Source organism: Antedon mediterranea, chromosome 4 (assembly GCF_964355755.1).
Source record: "Antedon mediterranea chromosome 4, ecAntMedi1.1, whole genome shotgun sequence".
NCBI classification, from domain to species: domain Eukaryota; kingdom Metazoa; phylum Echinodermata; class Crinoidea; order Comatulida; family Antedonidae; genus Antedon; species Antedon mediterranea.
This window is the reverse complement of record NC_092673.1, coordinates 20,294,236-20,307,578: the sequence shown is the minus strand read 5'-3', so window position 1 is coordinate 20,307,578 and position 13,343 is coordinate 20,294,236. Positions and strand designations below refer to the sequence as shown.

Below are 13,343 nucleotides of genomic sequence, written 5' to 3'. Positions count from 1 at the left end.
TATGAATGGATGACGAGTTGGGAGCAGGAACGCTAGTAGACCATACCCAGTACCGTTTTGATTACGGGAAATTACTGTACCTCACAACCCAATTAAGGAGACATTTTGTTGGGGTTCTACTACTATTATGCTTACAGTAATTGTCTAGATGTAAAATATGCAAGTTGAACTAGAAACTAAAATGATTTGGATATCAAATACACATTTTGTTAAATTGATAGACAAGTTGTACAAAAAAATTATTATTATTCATATGCAAACCAGTGGGTTTACATTTAAAATTTGCATAGTGCAATATTTGTATTTACCATTTACTCTTACATTTGAATGATTTGACTTTGAGATACATAATTCTGACTGTCAGTGTCAGTCTATTCTTACATTCTTTAGATACATACAATTTATTACACAAAAAGATTTGAAAATATGGTCAGTAAATATAGATATCACGTTATCACTACTCTTCTATTTAGACTTTCTATCATAATTATCATCTCACCTGATAAATTGCAATTATGCATATTAAGTTGAAGCAAACCAAGCCAACCACCTTCCATCATACAGATTAAAGATGCCAGTAAAGCACCATCAATTTGACTGAGATTATTATCACTCATATCTAGGTTATCTAATCTTAGGGTTTTTATACTAGAAAACTCTTTGATCATATTATTCATCATCTCACCTGATAAATTGCAATTATGCATATTAAGTTGATTCAAACCAGGCTTACCTGAGCTATCTTTATTCATACAGATTAAAGATGCCAGTAAAGCACCATCAATTTGACTGAGATTATTATCACTTATATCCAGTTTAGATAATCTCAAGGTAACTTTTCTACTAGAACACTCTATGATCATATTATTTAATATCTCACCTGATAAATTGCAATTATGCATATTAAGTTCAGGCAAACCAGGCCTACCTGATCTATTTTTATTCATACAGATTAAAGATGCCAGTAAAGCACCATCAATTTGACTGAGATTATTATCACTTATATCCAGTTTAGATAATCTCAAGGTAACTTTTCTACTAGAACACTCTATGATCATATTATTTAATATCTCACCTGATAAATTGCAATTATGCATATTAAGTTCAGGCAAACCAGGCCTACCTGATCTATTTTTATTCATACAGATTAAAGATACCAGTAAAGCACCATCAATTTGACTGAGATTATTATCACTCATATCTAGGTTATCTAACATTAGGGTAATTTTTCTACTAGAAAACTCTTTGATCATATTATTCATCACCTCACCTGATAAATTGCAATTATGCATATTAAGTTGAGACGAACCAAGCCTACCTGATCTATCTTTATTCATACAGATTAAAGATGCCAGTAAAGCACCATCAATTTGACTGAGATTATTATCACTTATATCCAGTTTAGATAATCTGAAGGTAGCTGTTCTACTAGAACACTCTGTGATCATATTATTCATCACCTCACCTGATAAATTGCAATTATGCATATTAAGTTCAGGCAAACCAGGCCTACCTGATCTATCTTTACTATTCATACAGATTAAAGATGCCAGTAAAGCACCATCAATTTGACTGAGATTATTATCACTTATATCTAGTTGATATAACCCCAAGGTAGCTTTTCTACTAGAACACTCTATGATCATATTATTCATCATCTCACCTGATAAATTGCAATTATGCATATTAAGTTGATTCAAACCAGGCTTACCTGAGCTATCTTTATTCATACAGATTAAAGATGCCAGTAAAGCACCATCAATTTGACTGAGATTATTATCACTTATATCCAGTTTAGATAATCTCAAGGTAACTTTTCTACTAGAACACTCTATGATCATATTATTTAATATCTCACCTGATAAATTGCAATTATGCATATTAAGTTCAGGCAAACCAGGCCTACCTGATCTATTTTTATTCATACAGATTAAAGATGCCAGTAAAGCACCATCAATTTGACTGAGATTATTATCACTTATATCCAGTTTAGATAATCTCAAGGTAACTTTTCTACTAGAACACTCTATGATCATATTATTTAATATCTCACCTGATAAATTGCAATTATGCATATTAAGTTCAGGCAAACCAGGCCTACCTGATCTATTTTTATTCATACAGATTAAAGATACCAGTAAAGCACCATCAATTTGACTGAGAATATTATCACTCATATCTAGGTTATCTAACATTAGGGTAATTTTTCTACTAGAAAACTCTTTGATCATATTATTCATCACCTCACCTGATAAATTGCAATTATGCATATTAAGTTGAGACGAACCAAGCCTACCTGATCTATCTTTATTCATACAGATTAAAGATGCCAGTAAAGCACCATCAATTTGACTGAGATTATTATCACTTATATCCAGTTTAGATAATCTGAAGGTAGCTGTTCTACTAGAACACTCTGTGATCATATTATTCATCACCTCACCTGATAAATTGCAATTATGCATATTAAGTTCAGGCAAACCAGGCCTACCTGATCTATCTTTACTATTCATACAGATTAAAGATGCCAGTAAAGCACCATCAATTTGACTGAGATTATTATCACTTATATCTAGTTGATATAACCCCAAGGTAGCTTTTCTACTAGAACACTCTATGATCATATTATTCATCACCTCACCTGATAAATTGCAATTATGCATATTAAGTTGATTCAAACCAGGCCTACCTGATCTATCTTTATTCATACAGATTAAATATGCCAGTAAAGCACCATCAATTTGACTGATATTATTATCACTTATATACAATACATATAACCTTAAGGTAACTCTTCTACTAGAACACACTGTGATCATATTATTCATCACCTCACCTGATAAATTGCAATTATGCATATTAAGTAGAAGAAAACCAAACATACCTGATCTATCTTTATTCATACAGATTAAAGATGCCAGTAAAGCACCATCAATTTGACTGAGATTATTATCACTTATATCCAGTATAGATAATCTCAAGGTAGCTTTTCTACTAGAACACTCTGTGATCATATTATTCATCACCTCACCTGATAAATTGCAATTATGCATATTAAGTTCAGGCAAACCAGGCCTACCTGATCTATCTTTATTCATACAGATTAAAGATGCCAGTAAAGCACCATCAATTTGACTGAGATTATTATCAGTTATATCCAGTTTAGATAATCTCAAGGTAGCTTTTCTACTAGAACACTCTATGATCATATTATTCATTATCTCACCTGATAAATTGCAATTATTCATACAAAGTTGATGCACACCAAACCTAGTACCTGAAATATCTGGAATCATACAGATTAAAGATGCCAGTAAAGCACCATCAATTTGACTGAGATTATTATCACTTATATTAATGGTGTTTAATGTTAACATTATTGGTTGCATATTTGTAGCATGTATTACTTCACCTGAAAGAACTGATTTACTATAACATTGGAGGCCTAACCCTACATCATTAAAAATGATACCTGTAATAGTATTATGAGATGCATAGAACTCTGTCAGGTCTGGTGAATTTGTTAAAATATGAACTAAGTATGCAGCAGTTGTTTTATGACAAATACAAAGTTTGTTTATGTCATATTTCATATTGTATTTTTCACATTCATCTACTACATAATCCATACAATCCCCAGGAATCCAGTTCAAAATCCATTCTTGATCTGACACAGCAATCAAACTGTGTGCATGTACTTTACCCTTTGCTTCAGATGTCATATCACTATAAAATAGGTTGCCAGCAATTTCTTCTGGAGATATGTCATGAACTTTTCTCATAAGGTATAATACATTTTCTGTATGTACATTTTTATTTAGTCTATGATGAATGAGAAAAATTCTTAATGAGTTACATACATCATTAATTTGTATGTCTAACTTTGTTGTTGTTATATATTTCATAAGGTTAGTTTCTACCTCTTTCACATGCTCATCATTAACCACTTCTTTGAAAAGTAAGATCAAAGAACGATATGTTGGAAAACTATTTGTAATCCAATGTTTCAACAACTTTGCAGCATTGACACCAAGAAATCCAATTGCAAATTCACGTGCCATTTTTAAATGTTCACTTTCTCTTATATTCTCCCATTCTTCATCACTTAATGATGAAAGTAGCATATTCTTACTCTCATTCTGCAAACCATCAATTTCACATAGTTTGTATAGGTAAAACCCAACCAAGGATTCTACAATTAACTTGTGAGGAGCTGTAAAGGTTTTTGCCAAATCAGACTTTTTTAAGAGTGTGGTATCTTCATATACAAACCCAAGTTGTAGAGCAAGTTTATCATCTACTTCATCCCTGATAGCTAAAGAATTTATTTCACTTTCCTTAAATGAAAGTTGATTATTCTTTAATCTTTGATACATACACTTTCCTAACAGAAGCATTGGTGTTAGATAATCATTTGGTATTTTTTCAAATTTTAAGATTTTTTTAGCATTTTTTTGTTTGTTAAGCTGATTCAAAATGCATAGGAAAAAAGATTTAAAAAGATCTGCTTCGTCAGTTGGAAGGTGTTGCTCTTCTTCCCACATGAAACAAATTGAGAGAAGCAGCATTGGATTTTTGCACATTTCATATGCTAGATGTGAATGTATCTTTTCAACAAGAGCATCTCCCAATTTAAACTTCTGAACATATTCAAAATATTTTCTAATATATTTAGTCACATTTTCCTTATCAAATCCTTTTACTTCCACATGTAAATTACTTGTCTTAATGTAATCATCTATATTTACTGAACGAGAAGTAACTACCACTGAACTATTCTCTAGTCTTTCCCGTTTGAAAAGACGTAGTGGGCTTTTGTTTTGAAATCTTAATTCATCTAAACCATCTAACAGTAATACAATTTCATCATCATGATCCATTAAAAATTTCTTAATCAAGTTTGGATCATCTCCTGATAGACCTGTTGACAAGCTAAAATCTTCAAGCTCAATTGGTTTTACAATTGCATCTAAAATATTGTCACCTTTCTCTAAATCTCTAATATTGATAAGAAATAGTATTTTACCTTTAAAAATTTCAAATTTATCTTTAGTAGCCCAGTTATATGCAAAATACCTCAGTAAGGTAGTTTTACCAATACCTCCTTCACCACTGATGAGAACTCTGCATTTAGGTGTGATTCTTTCTACAAGACCTTTCAATTCTATAGGTTGATTGCCTTCCTGTGTGTTTGATTGTAGTAGTTCCAGTTCGGCGAAAATGTCAGCAATATCTACTTCAAATGCAGAATTCATGATTTGTGGTGTAAACTGATGGAATGTGCGGTATACTTTTTGTTGATTGCTTAGCAGATAGTGTCTTATTTTCTCATCTGAAATATTAAAATATTACATGTAAGGTTCTAAATATTTATTCATTTAGTCTTTCCCTAGTAATATGTTCTGCCTGTGGCCTTTATATATGAGTGTGATCTATCTATATTTGTGCAGCACATAATGCACAATTGGTAATATAATACTTAATAGGAATTTAAAATAGCAAAAATATATAATAAAATTGTAAGTGATTTATTTATAATTGTTTGTTACAATTTTTTCCTATTTTGTAATATACTATATATAATAATATAGTAATCATTGCCCACAATTTAAAATGTACAGCTAAACCTATCATTTATTAGGTAATAATACAGGTTAAAACTCATCTTATTTATTGTATTTTAATGTCTTGGCACATGTGGCCAAGGATTACTAGTAGTAAAGTAATCACTGTCCTATCAGATACATACTTTGTGAACCATTTCACCAAAGTTATCCTCTACTCATCTCGAATGATGAACTGGGTTCTTTAATGTGAACAAAGGTTACATAAATGTGTACACTGGACCTACAGTTTATAGTCCTAAGGAGCGAGTCAGTCTTGAACTCATGCCAATATTGTTGGCTCTTTAGGTACGGTAAACGGCATCCCAGCCTTAACCGCTTTGCCATTTGACTCGCTCAAGTCTCAAAGAATTAACATTTTTATTATTATTATTATTATTTATTTTATTATAAAGTTATTTACTGCCATTATCATCAACTTGATTGCCATGCTCAAAATCAAAACCTACAATCATTGATACATCATCTCTATATTTTATTATGTTCAGAAAATATAAATGCTGCTTAATTGACAATGTTACCCTATAATGAGTAAACTATACCTTTACTTTTTGACTGCATTTCTTGTTTTGATGTTCCAGGTTGATCTGTACAAAACAAAATAGCCTGTGTTTAGAACTGTACCATGAAATAGTAAATCTTTTAAGATTTTTACATTCTCCTGAAAATTCACTTTTATATATCAAATTTCACACATCACCCAAATGAATAAAACATACTTGATATTTTCGTCTGTTTTGATGTCCCAGGTTCATCTGTAAAATAAAAAAAATACATGTTTACAATTTTACACTGTCCACTTCAAATATTACAATAAATTCATTTACCTATTTGATCAAAATCAAAAAAAGAACAAGAACAAGATTACAAAGAATTTACTAGAAATATGAATTAAAATTGAATATTTATAATACAGTACATAATTATTAACCAAGATATTATATAGTATACAAATGTTTACTTTGTCTCGGGATATAGTATAGTCTCCAGATCACTGAGGGTGAGGGCTATATTTTTTACCATGCCCCGATGGAAGGAAATATTTGTTTTTCATACTGTAAGGCCGAACATGGACTTGGTTGGGGTAGGCCTAGTTAGTGGGACCGTTTAGCTGTGAAAAAGCTAACAAAAAATGTATGCATTTTATAATTCGTCCCTTCCAGATATGTCAGCTCATAAACAAGTTAATAATCATAGGGCTAGCCACGCAATCATTGCGTTGCACGTGTGGATCCGATTGTATGAAAGAAGAAGATAGAGGAAACAGACATGAGCAGTTTAGCCGGTCTATAGTTTGAGGACATGGCAATATAGACCGGCAATTTTTCAATCAGATTCCGCGAATTGAAAGGTGCCAGTAAATAATCTGGCACCTTTCAATTCACAGCATCCGATTGGTTAATCGCCAATCGTTCAACTAATACTAGCTAGCTAGGCGCACCTAGGCTAGCCTAAGACCAAGTCCATGGATTGGTTCACTTCGGCCTAGCCTACAGACGAATTGCGTGGTACGGTATATAAGACAAATATTTACTGGGCTTACATTGGGGCACGTTAAAAAATATAGCCCTCGGGATCTGGAGACTATACCATATTCTTTGACTTTGTCTTGGGATATAGTATGTCTCCAGATCACCTTGGGCTCTATTTTTACCCATGCCCCTCATCCCAGTAAATATTTGTATACTATTATTCAGTTCTCTAGAACTAGAAATTTTGTGTTGTATTTTACACTTTTTGGTAGAAAATGATTTATTTATTATTATATAACACCTATATAAATTCCTGTCATTTGATTGGACGAATGTGGGTCACATGGCGTGCAATAGTACGCACTATTCAACGATCGTTAAATAGTACTTTTTGAAACATTTTTGTGTACGAAAAAAAAACGTCTAGATGTTATATAAAACAAATAATGAATGTTTTGTATTCGTGTAATGGTACAAATAATGGCACTTGGTGAATGATGAAAGGTTATATCAACTCGGCTTTGCCTCGTTGATATAACCTTTCATCATTCACCTCGTGCCATTATTTGTACCATTGCACTCATAAACATTCATTATTTGTATATTATTACCTCCGCCAAGGAGGTTATATGTTCACCCCTGTATGTTTGTGTGTTTGTGTGCGTGTGTGTGTCTGTGAACAGCCTGGAGGCCACAGTTTTTATCCGATTCTCACCAAATTTGGCCACAATGATCTATTCCCCAAAAGCTCGGACGAGTTTGAATTTGAGAGGAAAAGGTCATAGGTCAAGGTCACTAACAAAAAAATATTTTACTGCCTAGAGACCACAATTTTTATCAGATTCTCACCAAACTTAGTCACAATGATCAATGACTCATCATATAATTGGTTATCCGCACTTGGCGGATAACCCCTTGTTATTGTCAGGATCTTTTCTTCTTTTTTTTTTCGATATTTTTCTTTCTTTCCATGAATTTTGTTGCAAGCATATCTCTAATTCTGGCTAACAAATGATTGTATAACTTTGTCAAAAGATTGCCCTGTAGTTGTATATGTGCAAGAAACTTTTTTTTTCAAATTTCGAGTCGCGCAGCGTAAGTTACGCGCGATTTTGTGAATTTCAATGATTGATCATAGAATAAAAACTAAAAGTCCTTTTGTATTGAAACTTGGTGAACATTTAAGTCATATAATGCGCAAACTTTCTATGGATTAAAAATGGCATGTTTCACAAAAAGTTACTTGCGCATGCGCGTTTAAAATTTCAAAATGCGAAAAATCAATATCTAATCAACTTTCTACGCGTTTCATGTCATTTTGAGCATTTCAAAAAAACATTTTTTTGCTTGATTTTTGTTTTTCCTGTCTTTTTTAGAAAATTTACCAACTTTCAAACAATTTCAACTTAAAATCACGTCATACGAGCATGTAGAATTAAACAATTTACGCGCATTTTTGATGAAAAAGTTCAAAAATTTGTCAAAATTATGCCTTTTTTTAAACAGTAATAGATTCTAAAGTACGTGGTGAACTTTTTTATAATTACATATTCTGGTAGTAGATGAGTAGACTTGCCCCAAGTCTGTATTATCTTTTTTTTTTTATTTATTTATTTTTATTTCGACCGCGATTTTTGTCTGAAAATACAGACTTGTGAAACACGTATAGAAATCGATTTGCAGACCGCAAACATCCGATAAGAATGACGTAGGTTATCATACCGTATTTGGCTATATGGGGCGGGCGGTATGTAAATATGGATTTCGAATCAACCAATGATCATTTTCAAAATGAAAAAGATCGAGACGTACGTACAGTGCTGAATGTACGATCGAGACTGTTGAAATACAAAATCGTAATGCCAAGTTGTTTTGTTTATTAATTGTTTAGTCCTTGGCCTAGGCTTCTTTCGTAGGTCCCACTCAACTCGCACGCATGACCTGCCAAATAAAACGCCAATAAAGTAGCCCTACATACCACCACCGGCACACAACAGGACTACACCACCACACAGAACAGGACAGGGTCTGGGTGGGAATTATATCAAAATTATCTCCGCGTAATAAATGATCCATTCAATGTTTGATTTGCGGAGAAGCTATAGCCTATCATATCAAGACGAGTTTTCATGTTCAAAAAATCCCATCAAATGTTTACCAGACTACTAGGCATATAAAATAATTTCTAGCCTTCAGAAACTTTCATAAATGTACCCAAGTACACATTGTCTAAACGTAACATAGCGCATGCGCATCATCTTAGTTGTTGAGTCTTTGAAATTCTGAAATATGAATATTAAAACGGTGTACGAGTGAGTAGCCAATTGCATGCAGCTGAAACTAGTCAACCGGATAATCGTATGCACCAAGAATTCTTGGTGTCAAACCACGTGACTTGTGCGTGTTTCTCCAGACGGAGTATCCAAAATCAAGTAGTATATGTATGAAACGCCATATGTGCCAAAATATTTATCTTTTTACTAATATTAAGACAAAACTCCGTCTGGAACCCAGACTAGTAGATGAGTTGCAGATATCAAATCATGCATCAATATGGCTAACCAGACATTGTGACGTCATCGTATGGCCACTCGAATATAAAATATAGGATTTTTGTCTCTTTCCTCGTAGCTCGTCACATTTAATATAGCGCATCTCCACTTATTTGTATTCCATTTCCCCCCCATTTTTTTAGGTTGTCTAGGTCAATCAATTATCTTTCGCACGATTCACCATTTTAAAAATTGTGATGACGTCATCATGTTCAAAAGCGTCAATAACTTTGGTCACTTATTTTCACCTATTCTGCACTGTATGTAGTACGTATACAGTATATAGTGTACACCGTATATACTCAGACGTGACGAAAAATAGAGAGCACACTGAAATTGTTTCAATGCCTTAATCGTTTTTCTGCGCGCAATATTCTGACGTATGACGTGCACGTGGCCTTTGCGCTGCGGATAACCTAACTCGTCCGTAGTGACGAGTTCAAATCTAGTTGTGGTTAAATTTTGAAGGGTCAGGGGCAAAGCTCAAGGTCCACAAAAAAAAAGAAATGAAATAAAAAAATAATAATAAAAAAAAAAAACCTCAGCGGGACTTGAACCAGCGATCTCAACTGTAAGAAGTTGGATAACCATTACACCAAACTCACATCCACAGCTTTTTAGTGTGCAGTTAGCATATTTACAGTACACTTAGAACTAATAAAAACAAATTCAAATTCAAAAAAATATATATTTTCCGGGGACACTTTATGTAGATCTAGAAACAACTTTGCGCTGGTAACCGGCTGCATTATGGGAGTATGTTTCCATACGTGTTTGATCCCAAAAAATACTGGGGGTAATAATGCTTGTAAAGCGCCTTTGAGCATGATTACTCATGAAAAAGGCGCTATATAAATGTGGTATTATTATATGTAGAGGAATTTTACAGTAGGCAGAGGTTTGTACTCTCGGAGTACCCTCTGGTTGATAATATATTAATGATAAATAATTATACCTACTTTGTGGATTTCTTGATCCAGTGAAGTGTTTTGATGTTCCAGGTTCATCTGAAAAAAAACCCTTATTGTTGAAATGATTCATTTTACATATTTGAAAACTTTGTTTCGATTAATGTAAATCTTGCAAAAAAAATACTTAATGCTACAGCTGTTCCAGAGATTAATAAAAACTCATTGCTTGTTTTATTCGTCTCCATTGAGATCCAGTTACTGATACCCACAGCATTGTCAGTTTTCAGTAATTTTCATGGATTTTATACTTTTGTCAGACATAAGAGGATGTAAAATATGAAAAAAAAATACATACCAATACATAACACTTCATCCTGTGCACGTTGTACAAGCAAACGTTTAAACTTAATCTTGCTTGATTCATCTTTTAAAAGACCGTCTCTCTCTCATTTAAACACAACGTCCCAAAGATTTTTCAAATTAAAATCCTCTAGTCCATAGTAACCAATAACTTCATTCAGATCCTCTGGTCCACATTGGTTTATGGCCTGAAATAGTTGCTTCCGAAATGTAGACAAATTATTGTCTTGCCCAACAATGTAAACATTATTAGTTTTCCTATACTGAATTACAAGATTCTTAGCATCTCTAAAATCTGATATTTCAGTAACTTCTAACAAAAGATTAACATTATCAGGTCCAATATGACCAGATGTTTGGAGTTTATTAAATAAATTATTTCCTGTGAAATCTGGGCGGGTTAAATATTCTCCCGGTATGAAATCATAAAGGAGGAATCTCAACCATAGGTAGTTGAGACCTTTATAGTATTTACTAAGATCACGCTTTAAGTCCCTGAAGTTACTTTCAATGTCATCCATTTTATTGGGAATTTTTTTTTATCTGAAAAAAAAAAATGAATAAAATTAAAATGAAATGCAAATTGTTTAAAAAATGTGCATCTGACACTGAATCGATGAAATGAATTGGACACTCTTTTAATAAATGTATCAAGCAAATTACTAAAACTAAACCTCACATATTCAACTAGAGTTCATCATTTGCTTGAATAAACAAAAAAATAACAATTTCTTTCTCTGTTGAATTTCAACCATCGTTTATGGAATTTACCGTTGGTCTAGGTTTAAAAAAAAGAACAATATGGATGAACATCAAATACCTTTTTTAACCTCTCCATGCTAGATGGTGTTGTGTTGTTCTTGATGGCATTTTATTTAAACGTCTGCCTAAGTTTCTGAAAAAGAAAATAATTTATCTGCGTTGAATTACTCCGAGCACTGAACTATAATACAGGTTGACGTTTTGAGTAGGCCCCAGTAGGTAGTTTAGTTCACATAGGCTTACATGCCCGTAACCAGGGGGGGGGGGGGGGATCGGGGGGATCGTGCGATTCCCCCCTCCCCCGTTGAACAGCAAGTTCCGCTTGGCCTCCCACTTTTTTTTTGCTGGGCATACTAACACAACACGACGATTGTTCACTACAGGCCTAGTCAAGCCTTAATAAATTTAATTAATATATATATATATTAAATATAAAAACCTAACACTAAAATTTACAAGATAAGTTCTATTTGATAACTGCTGAACATCGTGGTTCTAGAGCTAGCGAGCTGTACACAGAGCATAGTTGTTGTTTGGTTGACATAACAGGGTATTTCCCCTACACAGATCTCCGCGTGCGTGTGTGACGTGCCCAGCCAGCTGCTTGATAGAGAAAGCATGCAGCTCACACGGCCGGACGCAAGTGCAAGATGCAATGGTTGAGTGAATTCAGGGATCATCTTAATTCCATGGTTTTTTACCTAAACACCACATGATGGTGAATATGCCTGTTAAAGTCTCAATGATACGATCCCTAATGTACCATGTCGTTGCTAGGAGGCTTGAAAGGAGGAGGGTTCTAGCCTAATTTCGGTCGGCAAGAGAATGCCGTCCTCTGACAATATAAGGTCGGCAATATTAAGGTCGGCAATTGAAATTTGTGGGCTGGAAATTACACCAACAATATAGTTCATAAACAAAGAGAATAGCCGGAAATGCGATTTGCGGCCATAGCCCAGCAAACACATAACGTTATGACAACATTCTCGAACGTTATAGTTTGGTTTTCGATAATAACGTTACAAAAGTACATTGTCACAACGTCATTAAAACGTTACATAATGTGAATAAAATTACGTTAATACAAAAACGTTTTCACAACGTTTTATTTACGTAATTGAGAAACGTTTGATTATTGTTGTATAGTAACGTAACATATTCACGTTTTAATAACGTTTACATGTGACAATTATATTACGTTCAGACCTAACGTTTGAAAAATACGTTATAAAAACGTAAAATACAAACTATAAAATAACGTTAACTTAAGATGTAATAATAATGTTATAAAAACGTATTATAATAACGTAGTTTTTATGTTATTCATTAACGTAACATTTTGACGTCTTGATAACGTACCAATATAACATTTATACAACGTTCAAGAGAAACGTTCAGAAATACGTTATACGAACGTAAAATACAAACTATAAACTAACGTTAATTTAAGATGTAATAATAATGTTATAAAAACGTACTATAATAACGTAGTTTATATGTTATTCATTAACGTAACATTTTTACGTCTTGATAACGTACCAATATAACATTTATACAACGTTCAAGACAAACGTTCAGAAATACGTTATACGAACGTAAAATACAAACTATAAACTAACGTTAACTTAAGATGTAATAATAATGTTATAAAAACGTATTATA

At 33.1% G+C, this 13,343-nt stretch overlaps 1 protein-coding gene across 1 annotated transcript; it reads right to left on the bottom strand.

Moving 5' to 3' along the window:
- Positions 1-446: 446 nt before the first annotated feature.
- Positions 447-5,353, bottom strand: LOC140047682 (NLR family CARD domain-containing protein 4-like). Its single transcript, XM_072092719.1, has 5 exons — positions 2,711-5,353; positions 2,318-2,443; positions 1,712-1,858; positions 1,340-1,465; positions 447-880 (listed from the first exon to the last, which is right to left on the bottom strand). Exons 1-5 carry the CDS (start codon positions 5,253-5,255, stop codon positions 447-449), a joined length of 3,378 nt encoding a protein of 1,125 aa, XP_071948820.1. The 5' UTR covers positions 5,256-5,353.
- Positions 5,354-13,343: the final 7,990 nt, after the last annotated feature.

What these genes read in the sequence shown, in the direction of transcription:
- LOC140047682 (XM_072092719.1), bottom strand. Translation starts at nt 5,255, where the DNA reads ATGAATTCTGCATTTGAAGTAGATATTGCTGACATTTTCGCCGAACTG. An exon ending in TTTACTGGCATATTTAATCT is followed by an intron (nt 2,444 to 2,710) that starts GTATGAATAAAG and finishes GCAATTTATCAG; the next exon opens with GTGAGGTGATGAATAATATG. An exon ending in TTTACTGGCATCTTTAATCT is followed by an intron (nt 1,859 to 2,317) that starts GTATGAATAAAG and finishes GCAATTTATCAG; the next exon opens with GTGAGATATTAAATAATATG.